A 14,443-nucleotide genomic window follows, 5' to 3' on the forward strand; every position below is an offset into this window, starting at 1 on the left:
GGTAAAGGTGGACCAAGCTCTCATCACTTCTTGTCTTAGTATCTCCGATAATGCAAAGCACATCTCCTTGCGGACATGTATAATGCTATGCATTAAGGGAAGGGCCACTACCCAGACCGGTTTCGACATTTATTGAGGTCTTATCAGCGGGAGCCAGATCCAGAAGTGGTGGATACGAAGGTGGAAGCAATGGAGAAGTCATATTTACCTATAAGAGTTGCCAAAAGGTGTCTCACCTTATTATTAAATTATTCTGGATTTAGAGGAAGATGTTGGAAGTTTTTTTTTTTTTTCCTTTTCTCTCTTATGTATAATGTTATATAAATTTATACAGCAATCCTTGATTAGTGTGCCTAATGTGTTCTTTAAAACAGCACATTAATTGAAAATGCACTAATCGAATATAATAACCTATGGGAAAATGTATAATTCGTTCCTCAGATTTCTTTTTTGACCCTTAATTTTTTTTATAAAAGAATTAGGGTATGTCTCAGGGTCTAGTTAAAGGAAAACCATGAAGCTGAAAGACAATAAAACATATTCAGAATATAAATTTATTATTCTACTTCTTAACAAAGAATTGAGCAAACGTAATTTGGCAGGCATTTTATTTCTTTTTTTCATACAACTGATGGTATGGCCCTATTGCCTTTTCTACTCTTCTGCAAATTTTACTGCTTCTCTCTTCATCAGGGTCAGCCTCTAAGCATTGCTGCTTAAAAACTTTGATTGTACGGAAAATATTTTCAAACTGTTTCTGTGAAATCTCTTTTGGCTGACTATCAGTGGTTAAATTTTCTTCATATTCTTCGGGATCTTTCTGCTGTGCATCTAAATTTAGCAGGTCAGAATCACTCAATTCTTCAGAATGAGATTTAATTAATTCTTGGACATTATCAATGAAGGGGAGAAAGAAATGAAGGATGTACAAATTGGTCGCCAACACGTGAAATCAAGTGCTTTATAGATAAAATTTCTCAACTGCTATACAAGCAAAATAGTTACCACTTTAAAAACTACAATGATCATAAAAGAGAAGTTAATTTTCCGCCATGTAATAATAAACAACTCACCCCAGAAGACGGATTGATTACCCTATTATCAGAATGGATTCTGCTTTTTGTGACATGCGCAGAAGTGTCGAAGGGTCTCGAATCTGTGGGTGTACTACAGAAGATGACATAAATTTTGGTGGTAAAAATTTGGAACATAATGTACATGGAAGTAGTGTAGTATGCCATTAAAAATAACTTTGTAAAATATTTTAAATCGGTAACTAAATTATTTCATTCTGGTGAGTGATTTTTTAAAATAGTTAGCCACAAAAATGTATATATAGAAAATTTTTAAAATCTGTAACATTTATTTTTCAGATGTATATAGGCGCACTAACCGAATTTGGGTATCGGAAAAAAATGACGCACTGATCGGGGGAGCATTAATCGAGGGATTACTGTACATGTTCACAAGGAGATGTGTTTTGCATTATGGGAGATACTAAGACAAGGAGTGATGAGAGCTCGGTCCACCTTTACCACGAGTTGCCTCATTCCTGAAGATACTTCAGATGCAAACTTTGTTTGTTTACACTTGGATAAAGGATTAAACTAAATTTATTACCTATCAGGGTAATTTGGCAATGCATTTCATCTCCAGCAAATGAACAACCAGGTATGGTGAGATTTAGTACATAGCAATATCAATCAATTATTTCATTCCTGTTAGCCTCTATTTCACCAGACAGCCCAAATCAACTCTAAGGGACATTATTACTATTATTGCTTTCATGAGTTTTTACCCTAACTGGACACAAATCATCTGATATCATTTGGGCATTCTCCTTCTCCTCCATTCCATCTCTTCTGTCATTTCTAAAATATACTACACCCTTTACAATTTTTGTTGATAAGCTTATGTTGGTAACACATGACTATTAAATTATTTCAGGAAATTACAATGTATACCAAATATTAATTAAAAGAAAACTTTAATCAATACTTCCTATATTTCGGCAATGTTACATTGCCATCTTCATGGGAACATAAAACTATGATAAGTGCACGCAAGCACTAACAACGAGCAAATGAGGACGAAGAAAGTAACTAACATTGTTCCTAGAGTCCTCAAGGTGCCCCTTAGTGAGCTAAATTGGGTTGTCTTGGCAGTTAGGCTGATGTTCTCATGATGCAAGCTACCCAAATTTGGGGCAGTCTCATGCACCCAAATTTGTTGAGGTTTGGGAAGATTTTCCGAGCTGAGGCTGATTCCATGAACAATCTTTCGTATTTATATTTGCTGCAGTGTGTAGTAAAGTGGCTTTCTTCCATCGTATTGTGGCAGGTATCCAGAGCATGGTCCACAAGCCCAGAATGGCTATATTGGTGAAATCGGATGTAGTCTTTGTGTTCAGATATCTTGATATTAGCTGTCCTGCCTGTTTGGCCATAGTAGGACAGTTTACAGCTGCAAGGGACCTGGTATACTCCAGGTAGGTCTAGGGGAAGTGGCTGGTCTTTGGTGGAGCAGATAAGGGATGCCAGTTTCTTATATGGTTTGTAACAGGTCGTCAGGTCATATTTCTTTAAAAGTTTGGTTAACTTCTCAGAGATGCGCAGGATGTAAGGAATGGTGATAGATTTAGTAATCTTTCTTATGAAAGGGGAGGGAGGGGGGGTTGTGGTTAACTGGTTTTAATATTTTCTGGATATTTTCGGGATTATAGCCATTAGCTAAGAACATGTTAAGGATGTGGTTTAGTTCAGTGGTTAGGGCATTGTCATCTGAACAGATTAATTTTGCCATGTTATATAGGATTTTGGTTTTCTGTAAACAGAGAAAGCCAAGGATCCCTCAGGCTGGCGTGTAATCAGAGTCTAGGAAAGAAAGACTGTTGTTTTTTTCTTTGTCCAAGGTCAACTGGTTTCTGGGGGTGTTGGTTGTTTAAGTGTGTTAAGAAGATGTGGAGTGTGTCTGAGCCATGTGGCCAAATAGCGAACACATCATCCACATAGCTTAGCCAAATAGTGGGTTTTTGGTGGGTTGAGTTTAAGGCTTTTTCTTCAAAGTCTTCATAAAGAAGTTGGCCAGGAGTGGGGGAGAGTGGTGAGCCCATCTGTTTGTAGAATTTTCCTTGCCAAATAAAATAGCCTAAGGAGGTAGAGTTACTTTTAAGATTTTTGAATTTTTTGATGTGCCGACATCGTATTTTTTAAAATTCTTTATCTGCTGAAGTGCACGAGACGTTGTAGAGAATCGTCCAAAGGTCATGGTTCAGAGTAGTGGCACAAATAGCCTCATTGATGTTGGGCAAGAGAACGCGAGTGGAGGCAATTTGTTCTTGTAGTAGGGCGAAGCTAGTGCTTAGAAGCTTATACGATGTCAGCACATCAAAAAATTTGAAAATCTGAAAAGTAACTCTACCTCTGAACACCAACTACCGCTCAACACTGTAACTAACCTGTCTTCTGTTACCTTGAAGCCTGAAGCACTCAGTGCACTTGCATGTGGTAGCAATTTCGCCTTAGCTCTGGAAAAAAATACCTTCTGAAGAAATAATGATACAGATAGAAAGTGGAATCTGCAACCTTCCCAACCATATTTCCAACAATATCAACTGGATGGAGCCAGTGTTCTGACCAAAGGAAAACCACTAAAAACCAACCTAAAGAAGAATATAAAGCTCTACAAGAAATGAAGAACAACAGAGAAATAATAATCACCAAAGCGGATAAAGGAAATGCCATTGTGGTTCTCAACCACACAGACTATACAGGTAAGCTTACCTCTTTATTGTTAGATGGGTCTACCTACCTCTTATTGAATATGATCCCACCGGCTCCCAAATCAGAACACTCCAAAGGCTCCTTAAGAAAGTTACTTCTTGGCCTGAGAAAGTTATGACAAACTAAAGCCTTTTAACTCTAGACCACCTCCCGAATATATGGACTACCAAAAATCCTTAAACAAAATGTGCCATTACGTCCCATTAGCACAATTTTTAGTGAAGATGGTAAATTAATTATGGAAATAGACAACAACAGAATTAACAAATCAACAAAACTGGTATGGTAGGAAGTCAACTGAATAAATTTATAAGGAATAAGAGAGAAATTAGTCAAAACACTATATTAACTGTATACAACACAGTGCTCAAGCCAATTTTAATGTATGGATCTGAGAGCTTGGTTAGAAATAAAACACTTGACCAAAGACTAGAGACCACAGATATGGGAGTCCTAAGAAATATTAGGAGTATGAACAGATAGCATCAATGGCAATATCATATTAAAAATGAGGATATTAGGAAAGACCTTGACGTTGTTAGCAACCAGGAATGTGTTAGTAGAGCTAATTTCAGATGGTATTGTCACTTAAACAGAATGGGAGAGAAAAGATTAGCAAAACAAGAGTTCTCTGTCAGATTGGCAGGAAAAAGACCCAGAAGAAGGCCAAGATATAGGTGGACTGATACAGTAAAAAGTGCCTTAGAAGGCAGAAATATAAGATCTGATAATGTTGGAATCCTTACAGGTAACAGATTGATTTGGAGGAAAATTGTAGATAGGAAGTTAGTGTGATGTAAGTTTTTCATGTAGTATCTTGTACACCCTTGAGGGTACATGTCAGGAATTTGATGATGATTTATACAGCTTAGACAAGCAAGAGTTTCTATACAAACAACACATCAAATTTTTTCTAAAGAGAATTGCTTATGTTAAATAAATGAGGAGTATTGCTTACATTATTCTAAGCAACCACTCTTCGTTTTTGTGCTATTTTTTTTTTTTAATTAATTTTTCTTTCCTTGAGGAGCTCCCCTCCTGCAATTATCATGTAATTGTAACATGAGCTTCAATCTCAAATGTTACTCTAACTTGTTTTGACTCTTTTCCTCTCAGTATTTCCTGTTTTAATTTTGTTTTCCTTATTCCATTCCTGGTCAATTCTGATAAAGAAACAAACGTTTGAAAGATAAATATATTGGAACTGACACCTGGAATGTAATATAACTGACAGGAAAAAAGGAGAATTAGCTGTGCTTGAAAATCAAAATATTAAAATTGATGCGATATTAGAGACAAAGAAAAAATGCAAAAGAATAAAGCAACTTAGCAATAAGTCTTTTGACTCCATGGATGTGTAAAAATTCGATGTTGCACAAATTGTAATTTTTCTAATACATTGACTTTTTACAGAAGGAACACATCCTAAAAACCTTGTACAAATATTTCTATTTTGTTATGTTAAATTATTGTATAAAGAGTATGATAAGCACAAAAGGAATTAACTCGCTCATTGTTTACGCAAAAGATGTAGAATTATTGAAGCCAACGCATTGAAATTGGTAGATTCTTTGATAGTTGTTTACAAGTTCAATCTCAGGTGACCTTCAAGGTCAGTACAGAAAGAGGCGGCATGAATCAAAAGGAAGTTCTGAAGGCCACAAAATCGGATTAAAGACGTGAAGAGGGAAAATAAGGAAGTCAGTGAAAGTTCGAGAATCATGAGTCACGAAATATTGTCTGGGGTTCTCGTAACGATATGCAAGATTTGCGCAGGAACAAAAGGGGTTCCAAAAACTTAACCCAAGGTTCAGGGGTACAGGTGGATATAAGGCATTGATCTTAAGAGACAAGGGCTTTTTTTCATCTTGGGCAATCTTGACCACGTGAGTTCGAGATCGAGAGGGGTCGTTAGTCAGAGGGAGGAAGATGGAGGTCCGTCCACCGAGAGCCGCTCTAGTTCACAGTTGAGGATATCTGGAAGCAATCAAATAAGAAGAAATCTAGCCAAGTCAGTCCTAATGCTCTGCCGCTCTATCGAGTCCACGCATGCCCAGACCATCGTAGTTCTTCACCGGGCCATTCAAGATGCCGGAAAATCTCTCCTCGTATCCTGCTAGCTAATGCAACGTCTCATCGATGCTCTGTGTCTCCGAAGAATTCCAAAACATGAAGCAGAGAGGGAAACTTGAGACTCCGAATTGAGCAGAGAAGGAAGGTATACACAAGACAGGAAGAAACCCATGTGAGTCTGTCTATTCGTTTAATTTTTTTTTTAGATGTAAGAGAAACCCTTAATGAACTGATAAGATATTTAGAATAAGGCAATAATAACTTACGTGTGAATAATGCTAGTGGATGTGTGTAACTGTAAACGGATGTGAAACTGAGCACAGTTAACTCCCCGAAAGGCAAATTGGGCTAAGTGATTGGATTGATAACTATATGTATTCATGATAAATCTATGTTAACATGTTTACTTGTTATTTGTGATGCAAATTTCATTGAGCTCAGGAGTTAAGAATTCTGCTGATGTGATTATTAATATTTAATTAAGTGGTTATGAGAGATTATCTTGAGAGTTATATTAGGTGCATAATTGAAACTGGTATATGCTTCCATAATATCTGTATGTAAATGTTATTACTTGCTGTTTGTGATGTAAATGTTATTACTTGCTGTTTGTGATGTAAATTTGATTGATGAGAATTAAGTGAGTGATTATGAGAGGATACCTTAAATGTTATATTTAATTGCATAACTGAAACTGAGATTTTAGAGGGATAATCTCCCCTGATTTTTTGTATTGTGAACAATTATTCAATCATTCATTAAATAATATGCTTGTTTATTATTATACAAAGGTGTTGTCTGATTTATCTTTTGCAATGCACTGATCCAAAAAACTTAATTCGATCCTATAAGTGGGAACCATAAGATAAAAAGTGAGTTAAGATAGAGAAAGTAATTGAAGCCATGACTGCAAACTTTGGCCAAGAAAGGATATATAGCTGATTAATTAGAATCTACTGGGGGAATGAATGTCTTCTTTTGCCATTAGGAGAACTTTAGTGGCACAGTCATAAATAAATAATAAATTTCTAGAGATCTCCAGCATAAGGAAGAAATACCTTCGGTATTTCTTCCTTATGCTGGAGATCTCTAGCTGGATTAGGGTAAATAGAGTAGCAAGATAAAGATAAGACTAAATAAAGGAATTTTCGAAATTAAGTAATAAGTGAGTAGAGTAAAAACATTTATGATAAAGCAATTGAAATAATGAAAACCCGAAAGAACAGCAACAAAAGAACTAAAGAAAAGAAAACAATATAATTTACAGAGGTTTGATCATTATCATCATATTAATAATATACAGCAGAATAGAAAAATATAAAAGAGCAACTAAAGGAGTTTAATGATATATAAAGATCTAAGAGAACAAGTAGAAGAATATGATTATCAAGCAGAATACTATATTTAAAACTAAGGGAAGGAGAAAAAATATGAATATTTTTAGTTCGTAATAGCTACAGTAAGGGAAACCGAAAACAAGAGAATAGAATACTTTTATGAAGATCTATAAAATGCCATTCATTTTGGCCATTAGGGCAAAATAAATAAAAAAGAATTAGTAATAACAACTGAAGACTTAAATGCAAGAAGGCAATGTAGTTATTCCAGATATATCTTAAACACTAAATGAAGAAATAATTAATGAAAGAAATAATAAATGCATTTTACAGACATCTACAAGATAAATCAAATACATCAATGTATGAAGAATATAAAACCTAGCTTTTATGGCACCTCACAGAAAAATCTGGAAAATAATACAAACTCAAAACTAATAAATATTGGACTGGATATCTGGAAAGATTATTTTCAAAACAGAAAAAGATACTGAAAAAACCTTGAAAGAACCAAAAAACAGAAAACTTTATCTGAAACAGAAAAATAAGATACAGAATGAACTATTAAAATATAGTAGAAAACAATTAACAGAGTTTGCAGGATGATTTAAATAAGCTGGCAAAATGGGCAAAAGGTAATGGATGTCAGTTCAATGTGGAAAAGTGTAAATTTATGCATTTTGAGATTAAAAGATTACCAGCTGTATACCACATTGATGGAACGGTACTCCAAGAGATTGATGAGGCTAGGGAGTTCAAGGGTGTTGGTGGATAGGGAAATGAAGTTCAGGAGACACATTGCTAAGGTGTCCAAGATTGCACATAGGATTACTTGGTTATTGAGGAACACACTAACATCCAGAGATAAAGAGGTTATTATTCCCCTTTATAAGGCGTTGATATTTCCACATTTGGATTACTGTGCTCAGGTCTGGTCACCTGGATTCCTTGGAGGTTGTGGAGAGGGCTCAGGAGAGTGACTAAGTTGGTGAGTGATGTAAAAAATGCTCTCTACGTTGATAGATGGAGAGCTTGTGAATTGCAGAGGTTGGTTGATAGGCAGAGAAGAGAGGATGTGATAGAAACATTTAAATTACTAAAAGGTTATATAAGATTGATGTTATCCCTGGAAATTAAGGAAAAATGTGGTTGTGGTTAACAAGGGTGTGAGAATGAGGTTTTTCGCCTGGAGGGTGGTGAAGAGTAGAATGCATTGCTTGACTCAGTTGTGAGTTCTTCGTCTGTAAATGAATTCAAGAAGAGATATGATAGATATTGTTTTGATAGTTTGGGTCTCCCACGATGAGTCTACTGACTCCATGGAGATACCTGTAATAATAATAATAATTCTAAATACAGTATTTAAAGAAATAAAAATATCAAATGACTGGCCTCTTCTTGGTCAAAAAAGGAGACAGGACAAATCCAGAGACCTACAGAGAAATAAATTTGTTTTGCACAACATTAAAATTATGCATACAAATAACTGAAAAGACAATAAATAATTTGATTTGAATTTTTGATGAACAACAAGGATTTAGAAAAAAATAGATCAACATAGATGTGATATTTATATTAAAGAAAGTAACAGAGAAATCATTAGAATGCAACAAATCTCTTAACACGCTTTACTGATTGTAAAGCATTTGATGAAATAAAAGACAATAATAACCACATTGAAAAATAAATAAAATACTAAAATTTCACTAATTAAGAATATATACACAGATACAGAACAAAGACAGAATGAAGAAAGAAAAATAGCTAAAGGAATAAGTTTATTAAACACAGATTACAAGAAAGATGCCAAAATACTGAAGAACAGAATCAACTTTATACTAGAAAAAAATATAAATGAAGAGAATGGCTTTAGAAAAGAAGAGAATTCAACTTATAAATGCATCTAGCATTAACAGATTATAAATAATTAAAATAACTGAACGAGTCAATTTTAATTATTTTAGCTATAATTTCATTTCAGACAAATTATGGAGTCTAAACCATGTTAGTAATAATTACTTTAATTTCCCAACATTTCAGTCTTCATGTTAAGGTCATCATCTGGAGTATACATAGTATATCAGAGAGTGAGCACAATGTCCTAGTGTAGAAATGATTCCAAACTTTTTAGGAGGATAATGGTGGGATTGACTGTGAAGATATCTGTTGGTGTGGATGGGTTTTTTTGTAAATCGAGATTTTTTATTTCTCTGAGGAACGAGTCAGTTTGATGTCCAAAAAAGGAAGAAAACCATCAGCTTCAAACTCAGCCGTAAATTTTATGTTCAGAAAATCCGCTCCTTAGTGAGTCATCTGAAACCTAGACATAACACCCTTAAATATCTTGGTGTTTACCAGATTTGGTGCAACTGTGATATACCTTACTTTGGCCAAAGCAGAGAAATTGATTGAGTTACGCATTGAAGAACATAAGAGAGACGTCAGTTACAGGAGAATGGAGCCAGTGCTTTGTCTAGTCATGTTATGTTCTCAGCCAATTCTAATGAAGAAAACCTTAGCCATACAGTCCTATGGGACAAGTCTAATAACATTTTCCGTTGCCACGATGAATTAAAAAGGAAAATAATAGAATCAAAAGAAATCATTATCAACCCCTTACATCTCAACAACAACCTGAGTTACAACCTTTCAGACTGTCATTGTGCTACAATCAAATACTGGTGATTGCGAGATGCTATACGCATGCATATGTTCAACAATGAAGCCAACGAGAGAACAGTTTTGAATGTGCAGACTTCAACGTTTCAACGTTGAAATATATACACTAACTTTCCGTGGTGTTTACAGTTATTTCTTCTATGTTTTACTGGCTATTTCTTTTTTAATATGCACCTGAAGAAGGCTGATACAAGCTGAAATTAGTTGTGCTAATAAACTTTGTTTTCGTTTTTCTCGGTTTCTATCATTCAATTTAAAAATATATATATATATATTATATGTGTGTGTGTGTGTGTGCGTGTGTGTGTGTGTGTGTGTACTCTAGACGATAACCTTAAGATGAAGGTCGAAACGTCGGGAAATTAAACTAATCATTTCTAACATGGTTGTAATCTCCATAGTTTGTCTGAAATGAATGCTAATCACCGAGTAACACTAAAGGAAAGTATTTTGGCTATAAATTGTTACATTGAAGATTTGGACATTTCTAACAAAATTAACAAATTCTTCAAATTAATGTAATAATAAACAAAACATTAAGGCCAGCAATAGTCACCCCCCCAAAAAAAAAGCAGACTAAGAATGCACAATATTTTATCAAAACCAACATTCTGTGCTTCACTGCCATATAAGATATGGCAGTGAAGCACAGACAATAAGAGAAAGAGAAAGGTAAAAAAAAAGAATCACTGCAGCAGAAATTAAATATATGAGAACAGCAGGTTATACAAATGTAAGTAAACAAAGTTTGCGCATGGAGTATCTTCAGGACTGAGGTAACTTGTGATAAAGGTGGACCAAGGTGGATCACTCCTTGTCTCAGTATCTTCCATAATGCAAAGCACATTTTGTTGTGGACATGTATAATGCTATGCATTAATTGAAGGGCCACTACCCCAACCGGTTTCGATCTTTATTGAGGTCTCGTCAGTGGGAACCACTTCTCCATTGCTTCTGCCTTAGTATCAACCACTTCTGGGTCTGGCTCCCACTGATGAGACTTCAATAAAGGTCGAAACTGGTCTGGGTAGCGGTCCTTCCCTTAATGCATAGCATTATACATGTCCGCAAGGAGATGTGCTTTGCATTATGGGAGATACTGAGACAAGGAATGATGAGAGCTTGGTCCACCTTTACCACGAGTTGCCTCAGTCCTGAAGATACTTCAGGCGCAAACTTTGTTTGCTTACACTTGGATAAAGGATTAAACTAAATTTATTACAGTCTAACCAAGTGGGAAAAAAACTTCTAACAGCAGGTTATACAAGACTAGATAAAAAGAGAAATGAAGGCATACCGAAAGAAAACTAAACCAAACAACAAAAGAATACAGGACCAAATGGAAAGGGCATCAAAATTATGACTGGCACAAGACAGAATATCCAGAAAGATGAACTACAAACCAAAGAGTGAAACAGAGGCAGACTCATGGAATGCTAGGTTGAGATTGAAAAAAGCCACCTGACCTAGATTTGTGAAAGCAGGAAGAAGAAGAAATTTGACAAGATGACTGAACGTTGAGTCGTCACTAAGTCTCACGTGAAACTTAGTGATGGATGAAGTAATAAAAAAAATAAATAAAATGGAAAAGTGTGGAAGACAAATTAAAAATTAAGAATAACTGGATAAACTGGTGATATATAATCATCTTACTAGCAGAAAATGAAGGTGATTTACAAAGATTACTAAATACACCCAGTAATGCAGAAAAAAGAAGATATCAAAACATTAAGAGAAAAAAATTAAAATTGCGACAATTGCTAGACAACCTATATGATGCAGATTAGAAATAATGGAAAAATAATTGAACAAGTTAGTAAGATAAAATGTTTAGGAACAGAATTAAATAACTAGGGCATTACACAAAATGAAGTTAAAGGAAAAACAAACATGAGTAGAATACCTGGATGTCTTAGCAGCTTCATCTGGAAGAATAAGAACATAAGTAAAGAAACCAAAACAGGCATCTACAAAGGAGCTGTTCATCCAGTACTAAAATATGCAACATAAGCATGCAAAGAAACTATACATACTAGACAAATGAATGAAAGTATTTGAGATGAAAACATTTCAAAAAACTGAAGGTGCAACAATATAAAATAAAATCAGGAATTCACAAAATCCACAAAAATTATAAATTACAACCAACAAATGATTGGATTCCAAAATGAAAAGAATGGAAAAATCACATAGAAAGAACACAGAATAAGAACATAAGTAATGAGCCAGGAAAACAGATGGGTAAAGAAAGTACTCTTTGCGATTTATCTTTTTAACTGATTTCTCACTTCACTTATACTTCATTTTGTTTCTAGCATTTGCTCCTGAATATTTGTTGAGGATTTTTATGTGGTGTCATCATCTGCATATAATGAAAAAAATGTGGTTAATGCTCACAATCACAAGATAACAATCTGTCACAAGGTCCAACAACAAAAAATTATGAAAATTCCACAAGATACAGCAGAGCTAAACACAATACTAAGAGGATTCATGTGGAGGGTAGGGGGGGGATCTAAAAATTTACAGCCCAGTAATTATTATTATTATTATTACATAACACCTCCAGGAAGTCCAAAGACTCATCGAGGGCAGGCACCTGCTCAACAACTCTGTCTCCACCACTCCACTAACTGCAACCACCTTCATCATCTACCCAACCAACACCACTATTTTCACAGACACGCGAATATAATGAAATATGAAATTGAACGAAGTCCACATAATGCCTTTTACCAGCATAGTCAACCAAAATACTGATGACTAAAATATAAAGCCCAATGCATTAGTTTTAGACCCAGATCTGGATGAAATACCACACTGGAATAAAAAACAAAATTAAGCACTCAATAGTGTGCGAAAATATTCTGCATAAGCTTCAACTACTTTACAAAACTATTACAAGCTGTAAACTGTTTAAATAATAGTACATGTCTACATGCAGGAATTCCTGAATTGTAGGAATGAAACTTCCATCATAAATAAGTCCATCAAGGATAAGTATAGTGTAGACAGGCTATATAAACACAATTTATGATTTCAACCTTTTATCGTGGGTTTGTTTTTTTTAAAAAAAAAGTCTACTTACCATGGAGAATACCATAGTGATGATGTATACAACAGCTTCTGTGTACATTTTTCTCTTTCCAGCAACAAGGGAAGCAGGAAGAAGAAAGAGATTGCTGAGAGTTAGTAACAAAGTCTGAAGTAGTACTAATGATGACTGTGCAGACTCTGTACATCCCCAGCCCTTTTTTCCTATAACAATATTTGAATATAATGAAGTACATATTATATTTAAATGCAAAATTAAAATTTTACAATGCTAAATACAGCTAAAGAAATTCAAAGAGCAAAACAAGCTGGGGAGGGAGGGAGAGAGATACATACAATAAACAGAGGGCAAGAAATCACATCAAGCAAATAGATTATTATTAAATGAAATTCTTTAATTTAGCATAATTCTTATACATGCATAAATGATCTTAACTTTGATTTTCTATGGTCCAAATAAGCAAACAGTGATATCATCTTTAGAGAGCTTTCAATACCTACAACTCAAACTGGCTTCTTTTTTCAAATTTCACTGAAAGTCAGAAAAAATACTGTGGCACTTCCTGTTGGCAATTAATGTAAATTGTCTTCCTATTCATAGTAATCATCAATATTGTCTCAACAGCCCTATCCAGTTCTTCCAAATAGACTGTTAGATGTCCACTCTTGGCAACTCAGAGCATAACCTCAACAAGTTTCCTTTCTGCATCATATCCTTTCTCCATAGCACTCAGTCACTGCCCTTTAGTACTAAAGTACTAAATGGGAGAATTTTCCTTCTTCAGCTGTTAATTTTCTGACTAATGCGTTCAGTGACTTTGTTTCTAACAAATAACTTCCCCATATGCTTCTATATTCACATATTTTTCGAGTTTGCTTGTAATTTTAATTATTCAAGAGTAAATCATGCAAACCCTGCAATTTGTTTCAGACAATATGCATGTCCACGTAATAATAAATACTGACCAGGCTTCACGGAACATCTACTGGAATACCCTAGAACTATGATCATAAATTACATATATAAAATGTTTAAAAACTGATATACTAATATTCATATAAGATTTTCAAATTTGCTTCAATTTTGCTTTAAGATTTTCAATTTACTTTTAAAAAAAATTCTAATTTCTCATCTTACAAAAAAAATTTCTCCTAAACTTCACTGATATGAACTTGCAACTTATTGGTTAGATGGACATTGGATACACCATCGATCTCTTGCCAACCTGGCTGGAAAATTATGCTTTGGCTCTTTTTGTCTCAAAGGTGGCATTCTGTGCATATGTTTGCTTGATACAATGGACTCTGGTCTTCTTTTTGCTAAAAACATTGCTCTACCCTAGTCTATTAATTTTATTTGCTATCTCTATCACTTTCCTGATGCCACCAATCGTTCTGAACTTTTCATTTCCTTTAATTTTTTATTTTATTTCCCCAAATCTGGCTGTTGCTTAGAGATTTTAATATTCACCTGGCTTCCCTTTTACAACTACACAGATCAAGTAGAGATGCAGAGAA

The 14,443-nt window shown here is 34.7% G+C and overlaps 1 protein-coding gene across 1 annotated transcript in view; it reads right to left on the reverse strand.

Annotated features, from left to right (window-relative positions):
- LOC150108188 (post-GPI attachment to proteins factor 6-like) overlaps positions 1–14,443 on the reverse strand; it is a 256,316-nt gene that overhangs the window by 29,714 nt on the left and 212,159 nt on the right. The window contains exon 11 of the mRNA XM_090390640.1: positions 12,960–13,129. Within this exon, the coding sequence (XP_090246766.1) occupies positions 12,960–13,129 (170 nt within the window). The remainder of the gene's footprint in view (positions 1–12,959; positions 13,130–14,443) is intronic.

Source organism: Typopeltis vanoorti, chromosome 3 (genome assembly GCF_054136105.1).
Source record: "Typopeltis vanoorti isolate ZY-2024b chromosome 3, IOZ_Tvanoo_1.0, whole genome shotgun sequence".
In the NCBI taxonomy this organism is placed as follows: Eukaryota; Metazoa; Arthropoda; class Arachnida; order Uropygi; family Thelyphonidae; genus Typopeltis; species Typopeltis vanoorti.